This window comes from Narcine bancroftii, chromosome 4 (genome assembly GCF_036971445.1).
Source record: "Narcine bancroftii isolate sNarBan1 chromosome 4, sNarBan1.hap1, whole genome shotgun sequence".
Classification (NCBI taxonomy): Eukaryota; Metazoa; Chordata; class Chondrichthyes; order Torpediniformes; family Narcinidae; genus Narcine; species Narcine bancroftii.
The window spans coordinates 195,401,504-195,425,826 of NC_091472.1; the positions used below are offsets into that span (position 1 = coordinate 195,401,504).

At 43.1% G+C, this 24,323-nt stretch overlaps 1 protein-coding gene across 2 annotated transcripts in view; it reads right to left on the reverse strand.

Annotated features, from left to right (window-relative positions):
• Window positions 1-4,613: 4,613 nt before the first annotated feature.
• tctn2 (tectonic family member 2) overlaps window positions 4,614-24,323 on the reverse strand; it is a 97,048-nt gene continuing 77,338 nt past the window's right edge. The window contains exons 13-19 of one of the 2 annotated variants that reach the window (XR_011356313.1): window positions 23,715-23,832; window positions 19,901-20,007; window positions 16,778-16,919; window positions 7,728-7,868; window positions 6,849-6,937; window positions 5,611-5,814; window positions 4,614-4,882 (exon numbers count right to left, since the gene is read on the reverse strand). Coding sequence is in view for 1 of the 2 variants with exons in the window: in XM_069933483.1 (XP_069789584.1) it covers window positions 5,693-5,814; window positions 6,849-6,937; window positions 7,728-7,868; window positions 16,778-16,919; window positions 19,901-20,007; window positions 23,715-23,832 (719 nt within the window). In the remaining variant the exon portion in view is untranslated. Of the gene's footprint in view, window positions 4,883-4,907; window positions 5,815-6,848; window positions 6,938-7,727; window positions 7,869-16,777; window positions 16,920-19,900; window positions 20,008-23,714; window positions 23,833-24,323 lie in introns of those variants that run through there. The other variant, XM_069933483.1, reaches the window with a different exon arrangement.

Genomic DNA, 24,323 nt, shown 5'->3' on the forward strand with positions numbered 1-24,323 from the left:
TTTATCATTATAGCAAGCGGGAGAGTTTGGACCAGCCAATTACCTTGGGGGAGCTGACGGAGTCCATCAGTTCTTCTGGGTCAAGTAAAACTGGAAGCAGCGGATTACTGGCTGAGTTGTACACAGCTCTGTGGGACTGGGTGGGCCTGGACCTGCTGGAAATATACAACACTATGTTCCTGGCAGGCAGCATGTCAGGCTCTATGAGGTAGGCATAATCACTCTTAACATCAAACAGAAGGGACAGAAGGGTGATATCAGGAATTGGTGACCCATTTCACTGTTAAATGTTGACTACAAAATCCTGTCCAAAGCCATCACCAAACAAATCAAGTCTGTCCTGGGGCAGGTGATCCACCCAAATCAATTGCACAGTTCCATGCAGGAAAATCTCTAACAGGCTTAGAGATCCCATTTGCCTTAGAGATTCCAACAGTGGGTAGATATCTACGTGGTCAGCTTTGACCAGGAAAAGGCTTTTGACCAGATATCTCACACATACATGATGGACATGCTCTCCAAAATGGGATCTGAGGAGGGAATCTGAAATGAAAATAAACTGCTCCACTTGAACATCCATAGCACAGTCTAAATCAATGGATAGCTTCCCCATCAAGACTAGAGTCAGGCAGAGTTGCCTGCTTCTTCGAGTCTTGTGTGCTCCATGAAACTCTTTGCTGGATCCATCAGGAAGGATGAAAGCATAAATGGCAGTGGAGGCACTCAAGTTAAGGCCTCTCTGACATGGATGAAGTTCACACAATCGATCCACAGACTGATCAGCATCTGCAGCCAGTTTGAGTCAGCATTGGGCGCCAGGGTAAACTTAAAGAAGACCAAGGCAAAGGTCTTCAGTGACTGGTCTGATCAGTCCACCGTCCCCTTCACAGTCACATCTGACTACTGTTATGAGCCCAGAGGACCCCCAAACCCAGCAGCAACAGAAATTCACCAAGGCAAATGGTTACTTTAACAAAAGTTGCTTTTAATTATCTTTAAATATGAAAACAGGATCAAACGCTAACTTATTACTATTAACAACCTAACTTTCCACCCCCCCCCCCTCTAATTATATGTTAGCAAGTTTAAAAAAGTTCAATCTCACTCCTCCAAATTCACTGGTTGCAGGCAATTCTTACAATGTGCACAGAATTTAACATTTATGAAGTTCACCAGGCTTTGGTGCTTGAAAGGTAAATGGTTACTGCTCAGGAAGGATCTTGTCAGTTTTCAGAAGAGATTTGTTGTTTGCTTGACACAAACTGATTCCCTCTAATCAACCACGTCAGTGTCTTGCTGAAGAAACTTGCCCCATCAGGTTTTTCCAGATAATAACCTCTTTCTTTCAGGTCACCATAGAGTTCCTTTTTGTTTCTCTCATTTCAAGTGAAACATTAGGCAGCCAGTCCTTTACTCTTGTATGGACCACAAGGTCTTTGACCAGGCTGAACTAAGCACTCACAACCTGTCTTCAAAATGGGGTTTTTTTTCCACAAGCTTGCCAGCTTGTCCTGTTCCAGTCCCAACTGCTGTTGCTGAACTGTAGAATTGAATTCTCTCTCTCTCTCTCTCTCTCTCTCTCACACACACAGACAAAAGGCTTGTTTGACTCTCCCTGCTTGTAAAACCACATGACCCCCTTAGAACAGCAAACCTACCTCAGACAGACTGCGACTTCAAACCTAATCCTCCAAGTTCTTTCATCTGTTGCTTTTCAAAACAACAATCCATTAGTGAAATCCCTTGGGCACTTATCAAAGCTTTTGCAAAGGCACTCTGGCTTGAGCAGAGCTCCAGTATTTTAAATGAGATTTGTTTTAAAGTGTTTGTATGTAACCTACATTAAAAAGTCTGCCACAATTTATCTCGTTTAAAACATATCTCTTTCTCTTTGGCTTGGCTTTGCGGACAAAGATTTATATACAATACAAAATACAACACTACCTGAAGATGTTAGGGATCTGGTTTGGAGGGGCCGAGGCATGCAACAAAAATTGGTTCAGTGCAGATCGCTAAGGTCCACAAGAAATTAGATCTGTGGGCGTGGTACTCCCTCTCCATAACAGGGAAGAACCTGGTCATCAGATACAAGGTGCTTTTGGTACTGTTGTACATGGTGCAAGTGTGGTCCATTCCCCACACCTCCACCCTGGTGGTCACCAGAGCAGTCATCCAGTTCATATTTGGATCCAAGATGGCAAGGGTCCAAAAGGTCGCCCTCTACAAGTCACCAGACAATGGGGGGCAAAGGCATACCCAAAATAGGCCTCATCCTGGTGGCCACCTTTGTATGTGGCCGCATTAGACTGTGCATAGAACCAAAGTATGAGGACACCAAGTGCCACTACGTGCTGAAGTTCTACATATCCCAGGATGGGCCTGGTCCCATTTCTCCTAGTTTAAAAGCTTTTCAAACATCTTTGACCACAAGGCCATCAGAGAGTGGTCAGCACGGAACATCCTGCAGACACTTAAAGACAAGGACTCAATGGACACAGTGGCGTGGTTCCCAGAGCAGAACATCCAGGTCATCTGTTGGTATGCCGGATCACCAGTGCTCACAAACAAGCATCAGGATCTGGCCTGGCTGGTCATGAGGGGAGCCCTTCCAATAAGATCCTTCCTGTTCAACTGGAACATCACCCACAACACACGTTGTTCCCGAGATGATTGCAGTGGAGTGGAGATAGTCACCCGTCTCTTTGGAAAAGGATGTAAGGGTCCTTGTCACGGTTCATCCCCAGGAACAGCATGACAGAAGGCTCACTAATTTATGGGCTGTTCCAGGATTGCTCAGAGTCAGCCACCCAGAGCTGCTGGAAGAACAACTCGGTGAAAAATGCCCTTCGTTCTGCCTAAAACCTATTAGTCTTTCAGCACATGAAGATATCATTCAGGGAAGGTTACTGAGTGTCACATTCCAGGCTGAGAAGTAGGTGCTAAGGGACACACTGAGGCTTGGCACTGCCAACACAAGGGCACTGTGGGGAAGAACCACGGCCAAGAGTCCTTCTGTTACTGGGCATTGAGAGGCTGAGACTGAGAGAAAGCCCCTCAAACAACAGTGGGGAGTAACGACAAGGTGCCACAGGGGCAGTTATGTTGGAAAAAAGAGATAAATGCAACAAAGTACTGTGATGGAAAAATATGAAACTAAGGGTGGGAAGAGGCTTTGAATGGTTTTCTTTTTGTAAATCTTTTAAATTTAGACATACAGCATGGTAACAGGCCACTGTGGCCCATGAGTCCCTGCTGCCCAAGTTACACCCAATTAACCTACAATCCTAGTACATTTTGAATGATGGGAGGAAACTGGAAACCCTACGGAAAACCAACGCAGACACAGGAAGAATGTACAAACTCCTTAAAACAGCGTGGGACTCGAACCCTGGTCCTGACCATTGGCGCTGTAAAGCCGTTGAACTAACCACTACGATGCCTTTTATTGTGAATAAAGTCTATTTTTGTTTTTAAAAAATCCCTCCTTTCCCTGTGTCTACCTAGAAACCACTTATACCACTATTCCTGGCAGCCCGTTCCAGCCAGCCACCACTGTGTGTGTAAAAAAAACTCCCCTTATTGTCCCTCCCCCCGCACCACTCCCCCCCACCCCCACCCCGCCACCATCACTTTAAATGCACATTCTCTAGAGCAGCCATTCACAACCTTATTTTGGCTATGGACTCCTGAAGACACTGCTCAAAGTTTATGGGACCCCCTTCCCTGTGAAGCAGTCAAGCTTACCTGACTACATAAAAAGATTTTATCATTTCAGTCCATAGAGAATGGCTGCTCGAGAATGTGACTTAATTACCCTACAAAAAAGATGTTAACTGTCTATGCTATCAATGCCTCTTAATTTTATAAACTTCCATCCATTCTCCCATCACCCTCAAACCCTCTGGAGAAAACAACCCAAGTTTGTCTAATCTCTCCTAACAACTCAGACTGTCTAATCCAGCAACATCCTGGTAAACTTCTACTGTACCCTTTCCAAAGCCTTCCTGTAATAGGGCAACCAGAAGTGCACACAATACTCCATGTGCAGCCTAAACAAATTTCTATGTAACTGCCTCAAGACTTCTTCACTGTTATACTCAATGAAGCCAACCTAACACCTTCTTTACCACCCGATCCATTTGGGTGGCCACATTCAAGGAGCTATGAACCTGGATCCCTCTGAACATCAATGCATTTAGGAGACCTGCCATTTTCTGTTGTATTTGACCACCCAAAGGGCAAGGCCTTACAGCTGTCTGGTTTAAACTTCATCTGCCATTTCACTTCCCATATCTGTAAGTGTTTTTGATAACCCTCCACCCTGACCACAGCACCAATTACTCATCTTCGCTCTTTTCCTCCAAATTTCTTCCTTGAGTAGATTGTTTGGTCTGTCCTGAGATTGTGTTCAAGTTGGTGCATACATTGCTGTCATGTTGACTGGGATGTTTTAGCACATTAAATGCAGGTTGTTGCCGTTAAGGAATGTTTTGACGCAAGCCGTCAATACACAGAGAGTGGAAGAAGAAAAGGCATCATCTTGAAGCAACAGAAAAGGAAAGTTGATGCTTTGAAGAAGGAAATTATATTTTTCCCCTTTTATGGGTACAACAAAACTAAAAGCCCAGCCACTTCCTTTCAAACAGAAAGTAGACACATAGCTTTAATTCACTCAACATTCAGTGACCTGCCGTTCATTCTGCCGTCGGAACTGATGAAAGGCCCACAACCAAAGCATTGGTTACCCCTCATTTTTTATGGATGCACTGTGACTGCTGAGTTTCTCCAGCACGTTCGTGTGTTGGCTTCACTTTGCTGAGTTTTCAGCGCTGCAGCTTCGGCTCACGCTCACTTTGGTTTTGGTTTGTCCAAAACTATTTTGCTAAAGAAGCAAAGATCATAATTCATAAAGATCAAAGTTCAGATTTATGGTTAGAATACATACATGATATCACATACCACCCTGATTTTTTTTCCCCGTGGGCCAGGCAAAATTTCTACTCATCAGTTATGCAAATATAAAAACTGTACTCACTGTACAAATACAAAAGAGAAAAATGTAAACAAGAAGGCAGTGCCAAAAAACAATATTCAATCATAAATAATGTGCAAAGTCAGTTTTTAAATGAGTTTCTGATTGAGTCTGTTGTTGAGGAGACTGATGGTGGAGGGGGAGCAACTGTTCCTGAACAAGATCATACTTACAACTACAAAATGGGCATGCACTGCCTAAAATTACATACAAAATAACCTTTATTCTAAAAAAAAATCAGCATTTATATATCAAGATTTAACAACACTCCTGTATAAAAATACTCAAAAATCATTTTACAAAGTCAGTTCATGATTAAAGTCACTGAAATTTCCAATATTTGGATTGATGCAAGGGGGTGATCTGCAGCTTCAAATGGATGTTGAAGCACATTTTCCTCAACTGCACCAAGAACACAACAGCAGAAATTCTGGCAAATTTAAAATTCGTACCAAAATTATTGTTCAAAGGATTGGTGACATGGTGAAAAAACAGAAATAAAACCTTGTTGACTGTTGAGGAAACAGAAGAAAATGCAACGAGGGCAAGGAAGAGATGCTAACTTCCTCGGTTCTTACTTGTCTGTCTTACATCCATGTCCTGGTGGATAAGAGGATTGCTTGCCAGCAATGTTAATGCATCATTATGTGCTGCAGACTACTAAAAGGTGGAGTCATTCCAAGCCTTTCGAATTTTGTTCCAGGGGTTCCCCAACACTGCAGTCACCAAAAGGATAAAGATCAGCAACAGTCCCTGCAGAATCGATTGTGAGTAGGTTTCACCTGCAAAATCACAGGAAAATCAGACCATTTGTAAACATTCTAATCTCTTTTTCTGCAACTTTTCTTGTTTAGAACATACATGAGAGGCTGAGTTAGACCCTTCCGTACTTTGAAGGAGGATTCAGACTGAGAATGTCAGCAATATACCTTTACTTCCTGTAGACTCTCCGAGTCCTGCTGCATTCCTCCAGTATTTCTGTGCTTTCACTACAATCACAACATCTGCATCTTGAGTGGTTCACTCTTGCATCTGGACTGACTGGCAGGTGGAAGTTCACACAAAGTCCAGTGTCTATTATTCTTCAGTCACAGAAAGACTGGATTAGCCACAATCCTGGTAAATTTAAGACTCACACCAAAACAATTTGTCACCAAAGAATTGATGACTTTATGCAAAAAGAGAAATTAAACTTGTAGATCACTGAGGACACAGAGGAGTTGCAATAAAGACAAGGAAGAAATGGATTGCGAACAGACACTAAACATTATTCCTGGTCCCTTGCTTGTCTTGCATTCACATTATGAGTAGAAAAGAACAGAAAGCTGATGTCATTCCAAGGACAGTCTACAGGATCCTCTCAGATCTGATGCAGAGTCTCAACCCAAAACATCGACTTGCACCTTCCACCTCCGCAGACACTGATTGACCAGCTGAGTACTCCCCGTGCTTTTGTTTTTCTTTTAGATTCCAACATCTAATCTCTTTTGTCTTCACAACCTTCAGGGGTTTACATCAAAAGACCAACTCTTATGAATGGATACCACACCCTCTTTCATTTGACATGTTAATCTGATTCAGTCTGCCCTTCCAGACTGATGGACAAGGTTCCATTCACAACATGGAAATAACACTTCCCACATTATATCCATGTCCAATTAGATGTACTGCAATTTATAATAGGCTCTACATCTGTGGGAATTGCTAAAGACTGACTTGCTTTAACTCCTGTAGATGAAATATGCCAGTGCTACTGTTTCTAAAGTCATGAAAAATTGGTGGATGAAATGTTTTAAGATCAATATCCTTTTCTTACCTGTATAATGCCTGGTCAATGGGTAGAGGAGATCAGGCCAGCAAACATCATTTCTCAAGCAGTCATATTCAGTGTTGTTAATCTGGAAACTACACAATAACATTTTTTGTGACTTTTTAAGAATATTTTTTTAATTTTTTTTAACAACACAGTAGAAGCCAATTTCAGCCCAAGAGCCTGTGCTACTCAATTACACCCAAATTTACCTACAACCCCATATGTTTTGGAGAAGCCAGCGGACCTAAAAAGAAACCCATGCAGACACGGGGAGAATGTACAAATTCCTTACAAACAGTGACAGATTCAAATCTGGGTCACTGGAGCCATAATAACCTAGTGCTAACTGCTATACTGTGCATGTTGTAAACAAGGCACTCACTTGATACACAGAAACTAAACAGAATTGCCCAGTCCTTAAAGTTATTCCATTTATTTAAGATTGTTAAAGAAATGATGAGGATAAAGAATCCCAGTGGATGTATCATTATTGATAGAGGCTGTATCAAAGGAGATTGTGGAAAATAAAAGGTAACATTCAGTCAAGGTTAGAAGATTGACTGCCTTACCAAAGTGTTGGCATGAGTGGTCACAGTCACAGGAGACTGTGCTAGGGCCTCAAGTTCTCACAGTTTATACAAATAATCTGGATGAAGCTACTGGAGGTACAATTGTTAAATTATGATGACACAATTGGATGAGTTTTAAAGAGGTAAAAAGGAGGCTATGTGAGTGGGGAAAGAGAGAGACAAACTGGCAAGCAGAGGATGAGAACAAGTGCACAGAGATAGACAAGTAATAAAACAAGAAAAAGTAATAAAATGCTTTTGGTGGATAAAAGAACAGGACAATGTGATAAGTGAATAAAACGGTTTCCTCTACCTGGACAGCAATGGTTCTGGCTGCGCTGGTATCTGGATGAACTGCACGGATGTGCTGATGGAGAAGGATTGAAAGGAATCCATCTCACAAACAGCTGTTTCTCCTCCTCCACAAGATATCTGCCAATTCACTGGAGAAAAACTGAAAAAGAGAATCCACTGGTCTGACAAGAGTTGGAGAAATGTGGAGAGAATATTTCTTTGGCAGCAATTTGTAATTATTTGAATGACATCATGAAAAGGCTGGGATTCAAAAATCAAAAATAAACCAAGTATTTACCAGAAGGGAAAACATGCTGGGCTTTGGGCAATACCTGTTATGTGGGATTAATTGAACCAGTGTTTTAAGGATACAACCATGCAATTGTTTATTTTTGTGTCAAAAACTTGCTGGGCTTTGGCAAATACCTGATATTTGGAGCTAATTGAACTAGTGATTTATGGATACAATAATGCAATTGTTCATTTTTGTGTCAAAGTGGTACAATTCACTCCAATGATGGAGGTGGGCTCAGGACCAATTGCTTTTTGAAGATTCAAGATTTCAGTTATTGTCATGTACACAAAGTTCTCCCTGCCTGCCTATTTATTTAAACTGAACCAAAGAAAAATATTTGAATTCTAGTGAGGCAGAGAGAGAAGAATCGAGTGCCAAAAGAAGTCTGGAAGGAGATGTTATCAAGTGACAATGCATGAAACACAAGAACAGAGGCAAAAATCCGAGATGAAAGTCTAATTCCAATCACAATGTCATGGAAATGTGGGTGGTAATTTATTTACAATTCACAAATGCTGATAATTCCCATTTCTACTTTAGAGAATCTAATTTGAGTCCTACTTTCCTCATCGCATTTGTCCTGTGTCAAAACTGAAAGGTTAAAAAAGGCGCCACTGCACTGGTGCAGAACCAGGAGAATGGAGACTGGAGGAGATCACGTGATGGTGAGCGTCTAAGAGGTTGTAGATCCTAAGAGATCACAGACTTAGACCAGAAAACAGCATTAAAAATCCAAGATCTGGGATAAAAAAAGAGAAATGGATGCCCTAACAAGGATCCGAGGCAAGTGGAGGTGCCTCGTGTTGGAAGTAATGGCGGTGCTGACCTGACAGCCATCGAGGAGGACACAACTTCCCCCCTCCCCCGCCCACCAATCTTAGTGCCAACATGAGTTCCACAAGCAGGCGGTGCCTGGAGCGGAGAAACGGTCCCGAGTAGCAGAGAAGGCAGTAAGAGCCTTGAAGCAAGTGAACGGGAGCAAGGGAGGACAGTTGCCTCTCCCTTGCAGCTCACAGGTTTGCAGGTCCGCTAGCAGTGCATCGAGTGAGATAACAGCGGGCTCAAGTGGAGCCAGCGTGAGCTCGGGACTAACGAATTCCAACGAGGATGTGGAGGAGGTAGACCGGGATCGTGATCGCGGTAATCGCAAGGGCTGTCAAGGGTTGGAGGGGCAACAACGATGGCAGTAATGGGGGTGGTCGAGTGTGCAAGGAACCTAGCCACAAGGCCAGAAGCTGGAAAACTGGGCTGCAACAGAAAAGGGAGGAGGAGGACCCAGAGCCCTCCTTAAGAGATATTTTATAAACTCTGACCCAAATAGAAAATAGGTTGGAGAAGGGCCAGAGGCAGGTCATAAAAATTAGACAGGATGGAGGAGCCCTGGTGAATATAAGAGGTAGGGTGACAGAGGTAGAGGAGAGACTGGGGGAAAGGTCTCCTCAAAGAAAGAGCTGAGGTTTGGGGGACGTTGGAGTTCTTGGAGAACTTCACAAAACACTGCAACATTAAATTAGTGGGATTGAAAAAAAGACTCGGGGCGGGTCCCCAAAACACCAGAAAAGGAGGCACTGGGAACCCCCATTAAAATAGAAGAGCCTTTAGATCCTCAAACCCTAAGCCAGGACCCCAGTCAATCCTTATAAAAATATTTTCAAGATTGTAAAAAAAATTAGGGGCAGCGGCAAAAGGGGCAGTTCAGAGGGGAGCCTTGGAGTACAGGGGGTGAAAGTGTTCTTCTATCCAGATATCAGAGCAGATCTGCTCAAGAAGCAGTTAAGCGATCAGCAAAGCAAAAGGGCTAGGATTGTGTTTTGCACTACCTCTCTTGAAAATCATGTTGCCGGAGTGGGAAAGGAATTTTTTTTTTACAGAAAAAGAGAAAGCACGTCAGTTTATAAATACCACGCCGGCACTAAATAGTAGACCAAGTTGAAAAGAATATAAGAAGCAATAAGACTTCAAACTATTGAAACTGATAGACTGGGAGGACTTGGATTTTTCTGTTATATAAAGAATTGGCTTTTGGCTGTTTTCTGATTTAAAACAAAATCATAAAAGATGTTATATGTAAAGGTCGGGGGGTACTGGGACTGAACATGTGGAGGTTGCTGAGGGTGACCACATGGTAAGTGGTAATGGCAGCGAGAGAAGGAGAGTGACCACCAGAGGTGTGAGTGGAAGGCGGTTGAGACATATGTATGATGTGTGTGGGGTATGTGTTCCCTTTTATTATTTGGAGGGGTATGGTTGTGAGTGGGTATGTATGTTGTGGTGTTGTGGGAGAATGGATTTATCGTGTTTTTTTTACTCCAGGACCTGTCGCAGCTCAGATGAAATGGAGCAAGGAGCAGATGGTAAGAGATTGGATCTGCAGGAGTGGGGGGTGCTGGTGGAGATGGAGGGAAAAGTTTTAGAGAGGAAGCCCTGGTGTACTGGCTAACAGTGTAAAGTATGCTACTTTCAATGTTAATGGCTTAAATGGACAGGTGAAACAAAAAAGGGTCTTGGCATATTTTTTTTTAAATGATAGATCTGGCCTTCCTCCAAGAGATGCATTTAACAGAGCATGAGCATCAGAAGCTAAAAAGGGGATGGATGTGTCACGTCATCCTCCTCTTTTGGCTCAAAGGCAAGGGGGGTAGCAATTCTAGTGGGAAGAGTGTTCCAGTGCAGATGCAGAGGGTGATTACAGACAAAACAGGAAGATTCGTTATGGTGCACTGTCAGATATATTCAGAATCCTGGACCCAAGTGAATGTCTAGACCCAACTATGATGACGAAAAATTTATATAGGACATTTCCCTACAATTGGCAGTGGCAATTGTAAATATTCTAATGTGGGGTGACTTTAATCTATAAATACACAAAATGAATAACGAGGACGAGCGTGGCGAAAGCCACCATTGACTGCATGAGAGAGACGGAAAAAGCATCCAAGAAAGAGGGATTACTTGTTTTACTCAAAGCAACAAGACTCCTACTCTAGAACAGACTTTTTTCTGGCTTCAGCCCATATAGAGGGTAGGATCATGGAAACTAAGTATGGGACAAGGCTTCTCTCAGACCATTTTCCCACCCCCCCCCGCCCAGTTTTGACTATAGAAATGCAAGATAAGCAGGACACAACATACAGTTGGCATCTTAACACTGTTGTTGAAAAACCCAGAGTTTTGTAGTTTCACAACAGCCGAAATAGCTCTATGAGGCCAACTGCCCCTCTACTCTGATAAATTCCTTCTGTGGGACACCCTTAAGGTGTACATGAGGGGCCAGATAATTGGGTACACAAAGATGGTCAAGAAAAATTATATAAGGGAGGTGGAGGAATTGGAAAAGGACATTACCCAATTAGAGAAGGATTTTCAGAAATCAGGCTCACTACAGAGCTCTTACAAACAAGAAATTGGAATATAATACGCTTCAGACATATATTAAGGACCCTTACGAGGTCGAAGCAAAAGTATTACGAGTTAAGGGAAAGAGCTCACAAGGTCCTCACTTGGCAGTTAAGGGCAGAATAAGCCTCTATAGCTATCAATGCAATGAAAACAGGGAATGGCCAGATCTCGTATAAACCAAAGGAAATTAATGAGACCTTCATAGAATGAAGGGCTGTATAAATCTGAATTTACTGGGGATTCTAATCACATGGTCAAGTTTCCGGTCAGATTAGTTCTCCCAAATTTAAGCTCGGAGGAGCAGGAGGGACTAGACCTTTCTCTTACATAGGAAGAGCTGGGGAAAGCATTGAGTGTGCTACAAGCTGGCAAGTCTCCAGGGGAGGATGGATTCCCACTCAAGTTCTACTGAGAATTTAAGGACTTACTAATGCCTCTATATATGGAGGATATAGACCAGGCCAAGGGAGACACAGACTCTCCCGGGATCTTTCACAATGGTGATTGTTATGGCGATCTAAAAGAAGGGCAAAGATCCACTTTTGCCTTCTTCTTATAGACCAATCTCCCTGCTGAATACTGATTATAAGATCCTTGCCAAGGGCCTGGCAAATAATATTGGCATTGCATTTATTGAAATTAATAAATAAAGACCAGGCAGGCTTTGGGCAGGAGAGGCAAGCAGCAGATAACATTGACAGACTGTTGAGTGTAATGCATCTGGCACAAATCAGAAATGAGGAAGGATTGGCTGTTTCCCTGGATGTAGAGAAGGCTTTTGACAGACTGGAGTGGGAATTTTTATTTAAAGAAGGTGAGGTTAAGGCCAACTTTTCGAAAATGGATTAGGGTGCTATACCTTGCACCCAAGGCAAAGGTTACGACCAATGGACAAATCTCTTCAGCTTTCCCATTTACCAGATCTAGTAGATAAGGGTGCCCGCTATCACTGGCTCTTTGTGAACCACTGGCTGAGGCCATTCACCAGGATCTAGACTTTAAAGGTTATAGAGTAGGCCAGGAAGAGCACAAAATCAATTTATTTGCTGATGACGTGCTAATATATCTGACTGACTCTGCGACTTCTTTGCCTCGACTATACTTTGTATTGGAGGACTATGGGAAACTCTCCAGGTATAAGATAAATTGGGGAAAAAGTGAGGTGATACCAGATATCAAGGGGAATTATAGCTAACTTAAAGAAAATAGCAATTTAAGGTGGCCACAGGAGGGGATCAAATACCTGGGAATTAATATTGATGCAACTTGAATAATTTATATAAGTTAAATTATATCCCCTTGCTGAAGAGAGTCGAGTAGGATTTAAATAGATGGATGTTCCTATCCATAACATTTAGTGGGCAGGGTTAACAGCATCAAAATTAATGTGTTGCCAAGATTCTAGTATCTTTTTCATGTATTACCTGTGCCATTACCCCAAAGTTTCTTCAAACAGCTGCTACACAAGGTCAGAATGTTTCTCTGGAATGGTAAGTTGGCAAAGGACTATGGAAAAAATAACATGGGACTACAGTCTAGGCAGATTAAGGATGCCAGACTTAAAAAAATATTATTGGGCACCCCAGTCGAGATACATCGCCTCTCTCTTCCAGAGAAGAGGTGCACCATCCTGGGCACAAATTGATATGCCCCTAGTGGGCGAAAGGATAGCAGAGGACTTTATTTATAAACTGGACAATAAATTGCTGTCAAGCAAGAAGGGCAGCCCCATATTAAAACAAGTGATTAATATCTGGAACAAAATTAACCAATATTTGAACATCAAAGTGGGGCTGTCCCGAAAAACACCCCTGACCCCTATTAAATTAATACCATTAACGGTAGGTAACAAGACCCTGGTCACTTGGCGCCGTAATGGCATCAGGTGCTGAGAGGATTGTTACGAGAAGGGGCAATTAATGTCGTTTGAGCAACTCAAAAATAAATGATTTGCCAAATCAGACATTCCACTGCTGTCTTCAAATAAGATCTTTTTTGCAGGACATATTGGGTCCAAGTATGGCCTTACATCGATGCAGTGTCATAGAGACCATGAATCAAAGGGGGAGTGGAAAGAAATTAATTTCTGCAATGTATTTTCTGCTCCAGTCAGATGGACTCAAACAGGGACTCCAAAGATCAAGAGAAGGATGGGAGTCGGACTTGGGTATTGTAATTGATGAGAGATGCTAGACTGACTTATGCCGGACCAGCATGTCCAGAGTCATCAAAGCAAGGTACAGGTTGGTGCAATATAATTTCTTGCATCAGCTGTATCTCACTCTACAGAAAATAAACACGTCAAAACCAAAACTCTCTGACCAATGCTTCAAATGCAGCATGGCAACTGGGACATTCGTGCACGCAACCTGGTCATGTGCCAATGATTCCCGCAAGACCCAGAGTTGCTACTGTTGGGAAACGTAATGGACACAAAGCTTACAAATTTCAAATCCAATTTTTGTTGATCGCATTGGCAATGGCCAGGAAGTGCATTGCGACTACCTGGAAGTCCGACTCGAATTATGGAATATGGAAATGCAGAGCTGTGTACCCTTGGAGAAGGTAACTTATAAGTTGAGAAATAAATATGACACTTTTCGAAGGATTTGGCAGCCGTGCATGTGTCACGTGGGCATATGGCGGTGATTGATTTCCCCCATTCTCTGCCATGGTGACCTCTCCTTCGCAGTAATCCCAATCAAGGAAAGTCAGGAATATACATCAGCCCATCGATCGCCCATCAAGCAGCGACAATTCCTGTTCTCTAATTACTATTTATTATCCTGGTGTAAAGTTTCTGTTGTTGGTCAAAATCTGAATGAGCTGTCCTGTGTCAGATGTGGGGGAGGGAGAACTGGAAAAAACACGAGCTTGTGTATGCAGTCAATAATGAGAATTAAGTGTACGTAAATTTGAATACAAGCTGCCAGGATGGCACTAACAATATATTTGGCAGTATAAGCTTGTGTGAAAATATAAATAAAATATTTTTAAAAAGAGAATGGAGACTGGATAACTGATGGTACATGTAAGTGAAATCCTGCAACCAAGAAGACTGTGCCCAAGATGGTGGCACCTGTGCTCAGCCATGGCCAGGAGGGGTTGTAGACTCCAGGGAACGGCGGACCAGGGCAGTAGAAATGGGAAGAACATCACACCACCCCCCCCACCCCAGGAATCTTGAAAGCATGCCCTTCACAGTGAGAGCTTTACAAGACAAACAAGCACTTTGCCCGAATTAGTTTAAAAAGTTCGTCCTATTTGCCTGCCTTCAACCCACATCTCTCTGAACCTTTCCTATCCAAGTAAATCTCTCAGTGTATTTTAGATGTTACAATTCTACCTACCTCGACCATTTCCTCCGGCAGCTTGTTCCATATACCCACCAGCCTCAGTAGAACAAATTACCCCTCAAACCCCTTTTTAAATCTTTTCACTCTCACTTTAAAACCTGTGCCCTCTAATTTAGGATTCTCCTATCTTGGGAAATAATAGACTATTCAACTTATTTATACCTCCCATGGTTTCATAATCCAACATAACATTCCAACTTTTGTACTCATGTTGACCACATTTGGCAATGAAGGCAAGTATGTCAAACATCTTCACCGCCCTGCCTACTTGTGCTGCCAGTTTATAGGGAATTGTGCACCTGAACCCCCAGGTCTCTTTGTTCCACATCACTCTCCAGGGGCCTACCATTCACTATACAAGTTCTGAACCCCCAGGTCTCTTTGTTCCACATCACTCTCCAGGGGCCTACCATTCACTATACAAGTTCTGCTTTGGTTTGACTCTGAAAAACACATTACAAAGACCACAAGACATAGGAGCAGAAAAGGCCACTTTGCCCATTAAGTCTGTTCCATTATTTGAATCATAGCTGATGTGCATTTTTCATTTGTGTTTTATCTCTTAACTGAGTTAAATGTCATCTTCAATTTCCCCACTTAGATCTATAGAACACAACAGCACAGAAACAGACCCTTCCACCTATCTAGTGTGTGCTGAACTATTATTCTGCCTCGTCCCACTGACCTGCACCTGGACCAAAGCCTTCCATATCTTTCCCATTTATATACCTGTCCAAATTCTTCTTAAAAAGTTAAAATTCCACACTCTCATCACTCTCTGGGTGAAGAGGTTCCCTCTAATATTTCTTTAAACATTTCACCCTTAACCCATGTCCTCCAGTTCTTGTCTCAGTTAACCTCAGTAGAAAAGGCCAAGGCTTTACCCTTTATGTACCCCTCTTAATTTTGTATACCTCTATCAAATCTACCCTCATTCTTCCACACTCCAGAGACTAAAGTCCTAATCTGTTTAACCTTTCCCTATAACTCAGTTCCTCAAGTCCTGGCAACATCCTTGTAAATCCTCTTTGTACACTTTCAATCTTATTGATATCCTTCCTGTAGTTAGGTGACCAAAATTGCACACAATACTCCAAATTTGGTCTCACCAATATATTGTATAACTTCACCATAACATCCCAATTCCCATCCTCAATACTTTAATTTATGAAGGCCAACATCCCAAAAGCTCTCTTTATGACCCTTTCTACCTGTCATTCCTCTTCCAAGGAATTATGTTTCTGCACATCCAGATCCTTCTGTTCTACTGCACTCCTCAGTGCCTTATCATCTACCTTGGTTAGTTCTTCCCAAGTGCAACATCTCACACTTGTCTGCATTAAATTCCATCTGCCTTTTTGCAGTCCACTTTTTATCTAGATCACGTCATAAACATAAATAGCTTTCTTCACTGTCCATTATACCACCAATCTTAGTGTCATCCACAAACTTACTAAACATGTTAACTATATTGTCAATGAAAATGTTAACATAGATGACAAACAAAAGTGGAACCAGCACTGATTCCTGCAAAACCCCGCTGCTCAAAGGCCTGCAATCCGATTAAGAACCCTCCCCAACCATGAAGACAACTTTGAAACCAATCCGCAAGATTACCTGAAACATCCACATTTCTGCCCTCATTAATCCTCTTGGTGATCTCTTCAAAACAAATATTAAATTGTAATTGGGAAATCCTTGATATTTGCAGCATATTAAATCATAGTTCCTCTACAGCAGTCATTCTTAAAGGGGGCCATACTGTCCCCTTGTGGATGACAGCACATTTCAGAGAGGAAGGGGGGCCATTGACTGAATTTTTTTTTTAATGTTATTTGGAGATTTTGGAATAAAACAACTGAACTTGACTGATTAACAGGGAAGAGGGCCCATAAACTTTGAGCAAAGTTCTGAGGGGTCATAACCAAAAAAAGGTTGAGAATGGCTGATCTACACCATTCAAGTTCTAAACTTGCACAATGTCGATTGGCCGATACAATAGCAATTCCATCTTCTTACCTAATTTCAGCTCCAAGTATCTCTCGTTGTGGGACCCCTTCAATTGTACCAACAACAGCTGTGAGAAACCGAACATTCATGGCAGCAGGAATCTCAGCACAAAATCCATTAAATTCATCTTCCAGTGAACCATTATAAGAAGCTGTATTTTTAAAAAGATCTATATAAATTAATCTAGGTATATTTGACTAATTTCAATACTAGAATCTCACTTCTAGCCTTGACAAAACAAGCTATTCCAGGAACTTAACCTTAAAGAATCATGTATACAAGGCAAAATAATCCAAGGGCCCTCAGTGACTCTGAAGGGACTCTCTTTGCTTCTCTTTCTCTTGTACTTTAAGGGGAACCGGGCAATGCTAATGGCAACTCTTTGCCTGCCTTTCAGCTGGCAGAAGTCAAACCAAGAAAGGGCATACACCACACATGTCAAACTCTGGCCCGCGGGCCAAATTTGGACCGCGATATAATTATATTTGGCCCGCAAGATCATTTCAAAAATGTATTAGAGGTGGCCCGCTGGCCGCCGTGCCAGTATAGCGCATGCACAGTAATACAACAAATCCCAGAATGCATTGGCGTCAGCCTGCTAATCGCCCCAACCTCCTCTGTTTACGTTGCAGGGTCTCACCGTGGACTCTGGTTTTGGGGCCTGGCCGGTGTCAAGGGAAGCCAAGGCTGCTTCCCAGCGCCCGGAACCGGAGGCCTCGGGCCTGACCTCGCCAGGACCGTTGCCCATTCCCCCTCTCTGCCGCAGGCCGATCCGCGACTCACGGTGACGGGGCCGCTGATCCGCCGAGATGCCACCCTGCAGCGAGAGCCGATGCCCCCGCACTGTCGTTGTCCAACCCGATCGCCCGCAAACCCCGCCCTCCTGCACACAGGCCTGAGTAAGTATTATGAACTTTAATCTCAGGATAAAATGATCTTCCAATAGTTTCATGTCACAGTGATAAATATATTCCTGGTTAAAAATGGTCCTGCACCTGGATACAAGCTCATTAGGCATAAAACTTGAAAAGTGTGTCAATCAAAGGATATCTGTACCAATAGAAAAAGGGCATGGCAAATAACCCTGCTAGAGTTCATGCCCACAATCAGTCACCCATTTGATTGTTTCAGGAATCATGCTGTTCTCCCACATTCTCAATAGCCCTCAGATTTTACTATTCGACAGCACACTAGCAACATTTGACAAATCCTCTATAGAGAAATATTATTTATTGAATATTTTATTTCTCATTTGTTAATGCTTCTGGAAAGAGTTTATCCAAAACTATTATTAAACATTTATTTTAATAAGAAAAAGTCTAACATTACATATGTTGAAAGAAGAGAAAACATGCAGATGTTGTTGAAAATTTTCAATAAATATTTAGTTCGGCCCTCGACTTAGTCCAAGTTTTGGCCCTCCGTGAATTTGAGTTTGACACCCCTGGCATACACCATGAATGGAGGGGACACTGAGGAGTGCAGCAGAACAGAGAGTCCTGGGAATACAGATACATAATTCTCTGAAACTGGCATCACAGGTGGATTGGGTTGTAAAGAGAGCTTTTGGCATACTGGCCTTCATAAATCAAAGTATTGAGTATAGGAGTTGGGATGTTATGATAAAGTTGTATAAGACATTAGTGAGGCCAAATTTGGATTATTGTGTGCAATTTTGGTCACCTAACCACAGGAAGGATATCAATAAGATAGAAAGAATGCAGAGAAGAATTACAAGGATGTTGCCTGACTTCAGGTAATGAGTTACAGGGAAAAGTTAAACAAGTTAGGACTTTATTCCCTGGAGCAGAGAAGAATGAGGGGAGATTTGATAGAAATATACAAAATTATGATGGATAAAGATAGAGTAAATGCAAGTAGGCTTTTTTCCACTGAGGTAGGTGAGATACAAACTGGAGGACATGGGTGAAGAGTGAAAGGGGAAATGTTTAGTGGGAACATGAGGGGGAACTTCTTCACATAGAGAGTGGTGGGAATGTGGAACAAGCTGCCAGGTAAGGTGGTAATGCAGGCTCAATTTTAACATTTAAGAAAGATTTGGACAGGTACATGGAAGGGAGAGGTATGGAGGGCTATGGACTGGGTGCAGTTCAGTGGGACTAGGAAAAAAATGGTTCAGCACAGACTAGAAGGGCTGAAGGGGTTTGTTTCTGTGTTATAGTGTTTTATGGTTCTAAGTGTGGAGGTTGGGGGAGAAAAACAGGACTAGATGAGATGGGAAACTTGATCAGTATAGACAAGTTGAGCCAAGTGGCCTATTTCTGCATTGTATGGTTTTAATTCAAGCAACATAGACTATTGGTTGACCAATTGGACTCATCCAATGAAACTATCATCATAAAGAATCAAAGCAGTCAGTTTTAAACATCTTGTCCACCTCCATTTGTAAAGCTTGCCTGTCTCAACTACAGACAGGCAGGGTAAATATGCCCAAAAAGGGTAGGAATCTGCCATAAGGAGTCCCAGATACATTCTGTACAATCTTGTGGATTGGCAAAACACTCTTTTGGAAAATCTTTTTCAGATGTAGTTCTGAGTACACTGTCAGAGCTGGCTCACGATGCAGGAATCATGAAACCTGAGTCCTCAAAGCTCAACAGGCAGAAAAGGAAAATTTAGGCTCTGGGTTCAGCATTGAACACTTGAATCATTCAGCAAGAGGATCAAATGAAAATACAAATCAATGCAGGGATGTTGAAAAAATACATGGTACTAATGAAAGACCAGCCAATTACCAACAATAACAATAGGACCAAGCAGATTTGTTATCAATTAATTTCATTATACTTTGTGGGGCATTGGTGTGGAGACCAGGCAGCCACCTTTGCTCACTTAAAAATCCCTGCGCTCACAGAAATTCACTGATGATGAATCACACACTATAAACTGCAACGTGCAGGAAGCAGCACAGGATACCAGCTGGCAATGAAACTGAATCACCATTCAAATAGAGCTGATCCAGTCTTGGTCTCAATACCACTCTGCAACAATAAAGTGCTTGAGTGGCATGGAGAACCAACAAATAAGCTTTTATTCCAGTTTATCACAGAATTATACAAAGCAATCTTGTATGTAAAAAATGCTTCATTTCAGTGAAAAGTAAAAGCTTGCCTTTAAATAGGGGTACCCATTCCGACAGATCAGTAAGGTTTGAGTTTCCCCTCCTTGCTACATAATTTGCTGGCACAAGCATCAGAAGGGTTTCATAAATAGTAGACCTGTTGAAAAGCAAAAGGGTATTAAAAGACAAGGACTGGAATCAAAGCATTGTAAGTGCTTGTGAAGTAACAGCACTCTGAAAAGTTCAGGTGCCCAGTCAGGCTTTATACTGAAAAAGAGTCTGCAGATCTGGACCACCAAACTAGCCAGGAAAGAAGTCTGAATTTAGACGATTACATTTATCATCATGTAACAGTACAGAACATGTAATATTACACAAAATTTCCTTCTATCTGCAATGGGCAGACAAACATTGGCCATTAGCATCACCTGCCGCCACTGACAGTGAGAGAAAGCGAGTTTCTTCAGACTTGCTGAGGGCCCATGGATTCGCTTCCAACACTTCTACAGCCTCTGCAGCCATAGAAACTCCTTATACACAGTGCCCCACCATTCCCACAACAAATTCCCAGAAATAAAAACCCAAAATGGCTCTGGATACTTCATAAACCTAGTCAAAATGCACTGAAAATTCCACTCATAGCTAACAGGAACCCCTTCAGAGAAGGCAGATATGTCCCATCTTCAAAGGTTATAGCAGCAACTTGGTTTTACATCTTGGAGTAAAAACATTTCAATTCAAATATGACACTGAAATAACCATTACAGCAAATCTAAATTGTCATTTACACTTACTAGATTAATTCATTAGGGACTTTGGCAGTGGTGGGGGAGAGGGAGGTGAAGGGTAGGAAGAGCTCATACGAGAAAGGAATTAAAACAAACAAAAAAAAGTACTGCAGATAGGTCCTGTCAGAAACAATCAAAAAAATACATCAGCCTCTGAAATATATAGATCATTATTCAGGTATGGTACATAACATTTTGAATATACATTTAAAACTAACCAATACTTTGATGCATTTCTATTTACTAAACAATAATCAGAAACTGAATAAAACACAAAAGTCTGTAGACACCATGATTGAAGTAAAAACACAATGCTGGAGAAACTCAGCAGGTCAAGCAGTGAACTTTATATAGCAAAGATAAAGATACATAACCAACGTTTTGGGCTTGAGCCCTTCATCAGGGTGTGAGCAAAATGTAGAGAGGCATCTGAACAAAATGGTAGGAGGAGGTGGGGAGGAGCACAGTCCCACAGTCAGGAAGTAATAGGTGAATGAGGGAGGGAGGGCACACCAGCAAGCAGGGGGAGGGAGGGAGGATGGCTCTGTGAAAGGAGAGGGAAGGGAGTGGAGAGCTGAAGGAAAGAAGACAGAGGGATGGGGGAGAGAAAGGGGAGGAGGCTAGCGGAGCCGAGCAAAAATAAAAAATATAAGAGGTGAAGAGAAAACCACAACTGAGAATAAAAGGGCAGACTGTAGCGAGCCGAGCGATCACACAATTAAACGGGCCAAATTGACACAACATGGCCGGTCCAAGATGGCGCGGGCTCCCCTTCACTGCAGATAAGAATCCCGCATTTAGCGCCACGCGTGAGCTAAGGAGCCCTCCACTTCCACGTAGCGATGATGTCACTTCCAGAACCTGGAAGGTACGTCATCAGAAATGGGTAGGCCAGCGTGGAGACGCGGTGAATCCAAACCAATAAAGTAATTCATTGGTTCACCCTCACGCTGTGTGGATGTCTCTTTATTCGGTAGCGCTGCCACAGCAGTCGCTACAGTGGTGACCACAACGGTTCCAACGTTTTGGAACCAGCATTGATCACATGAAAATGCAGCCACAGTCGCAGTGCCTGCGACCAACGTGGTGGGCATACATCTCCCACCATTCTGGGCAAGCCAGCCCAGGAACTGGCTACAGCTGGCTGAGTCACAGTTCACATCAGGGGAATCGTTTCAGAGGACACCAAGTTCTGGCAATGTCGTCAGCGCCCTGGATGAGGCCACAGCTGCCAAATTAAGCTCCTTCATAGAAAACCCACCGATGGAGTGTAAGTAGAAGCAGTTCCAACATTTCCTCCTCGACAACCTACAGCTCTCAGCCGGCACAAGCGTGCCATTAGAATCCTCAACATGGAGGGCCTGGGCGACAGAAACCCCTCCGAGCTATTGCACAAGATGGTGGTCCTGGCAGTCAGGCACACAGACTGTTTCCTGTTCGAGGCCCTATTCCTCTCGAAACTACCAGTACACTATCCTCAGCAGTTTCGGACATGGATTTCAGTGCCCCGCACCTTGTAGCCAAGGAGGCAGACAGGCTGCTCTGCACGCCACAGCAGAATTCCCTCCAAATACAACCAGTCTATACAATGGCGCCACCACCCCATCCAGTCCACCAGAAACACCAGCAGTAGCTGCAGCGCAGCAGCAACATGAAGGGCTGTGGGGACTGTTTTTACCACTGCAGATGGGGTAGGAATGCCTGGCGGTGCACCAAAGGCTTTCCCCTGCAAGCGGCAAACAGGTCCTCCATTCCCAGCTATGGTACCCGCCTAGTCACCATCCACGTTGCAGAAGCTGTTTTTCAGTGGGAGTGCACCATCGTGGCCATGGGACAGGCACTTCTCGGAGTGGATTTCCTCCGGGCTCATGAACTGCTGGTAGACATGACAAGATGCCAGTTAGTAAATGTCACAACTTTCCAGTCTTTCCCTCTCACCCTACGGAGATGCTCTTTCCTGCTACTGGGAATCCACGCCCTGGACCAAGATGAGTTCTCCTCCCTACTGGCCAAATACCCAGCTTTATTGGCACCAAACATCCATGACTCCAACCCGCCACATGGCGTGAAGCACCACATAGAGACTGCCGCCCCCTCCCCCAAGCCCACCACCTCCCACAAGACAAGATCCACTGCCATGGAGGAGTTGGAGATCGTCTGCCATTCCAACAGCCCATGGGCCTCCCCACGCCACGTGGTGCAGAAGAGCTCTGGCGGTTGGCGGCCGTGCGGCGACTATCGACGTCTAAACGAGACAACAGTCCCAGACATGTATACCATCTCACACGTCCAGGATCTCACCATGAAGCCTCAGGACTGCAGGGTATTCTTCAAGGTGGAGCTCGTGAAGGGGTACCACCAAATCCCGGTACACCGAGTAACGTCCAGAAGACAGCCGTCATCACACCTTTCAGCCTCTTTGAATTCTTAAGAATGACTTTCGGATGCAAAAACGTGGCCCAGACATTCCAGTGGCTAATGGGCATGGTCGACTTCATTTTATTTTATCTAGATGACATCCTCATTGCCAGCCCTGATGCCAGCACCCAGAGGACACACCTCACCCACCTGCTTGACAGACTGCAGCAGTTCAGGCTCACAGTGAACCCGGCCAAGTGCCAGTTCAGCCTGCAAATAGACTTCCTGGAGCATTGAATCACCCCAGAGGGTGCCATGCCACTACCCGACAAGGTGGAGGCCATCCAGAACTTCCCTAAGCTGAGCACAACCAAAGAACTACAGGAGTTCCTGGGGATGGTTTATTTCTACTACTGCTTCCTTCCATAACATTTATTGGGTAGGGTTAACAGCATCAAAATGAATGTGTTGCCAAGATTAATTAGATATAGGAATCAGGCTGCCCCAGATTGTGGCACTATTTAGCCCATCTTGACTGATCCATTCTCACCGTGAGAACTGCCTTTATCACTTGGACACAAATACAGTTTGTGGGCTTTTTTTAGAAAAAAAACAAGAGTGAAGTACAGGGAGCCTGTTATTAACGCACTAAGGGATATTTTACATAATAAACCCAATGATCTTATGATTTAGAGAATAAAACACTTGCTTTACACACCCAAGAGCAGTACAATTTTTAAAATCCTCTCTGCGGAAACGTAGCTGGCAGCCTGAAATCGCGGCTTCTCCAAACAATAATAACGTTGTTTCAGCTGATGAACACATCCCAGTTCCAACTGCAAAACAAAATGAATTAAAACTGTTTTACAAGAATTAAAACAAAAAGCATTACTGTCATTTTTTCCATCCAAAAGTGTATAGTTTGCATCACCCACTTCTCACTCCAATCAAAGTCGATACTCTCAGCATTTTACTGCAATGGGGTCAGTCCTTCAGCCTCCTTCACTTCAGGGAAAAAAGTCACAGCCTATTCAATCACTCCTCATCACTCAAGCCCTCCAGTCCAAGCAACATCATTATGAATTTGATCAACGACGATAAGCAGTTCCAAATGGTGGAGAGCATCAAGATCCAGGGCACTGGCAAAAATACAAAATGGTAAGGAGTGTAGCCGTATGCTACGAAGAAACACATACTTGCAGTGTGGGAGGTTAAGCTCTGACTTTATTGAGGCTGGAAATGCTCCTTTTATATAGTTGGAGTTCATGGAGTTTGGTTGAATGAATGACATAACTCGCATGAATAACAAAAAATGGGATTCCAGCCT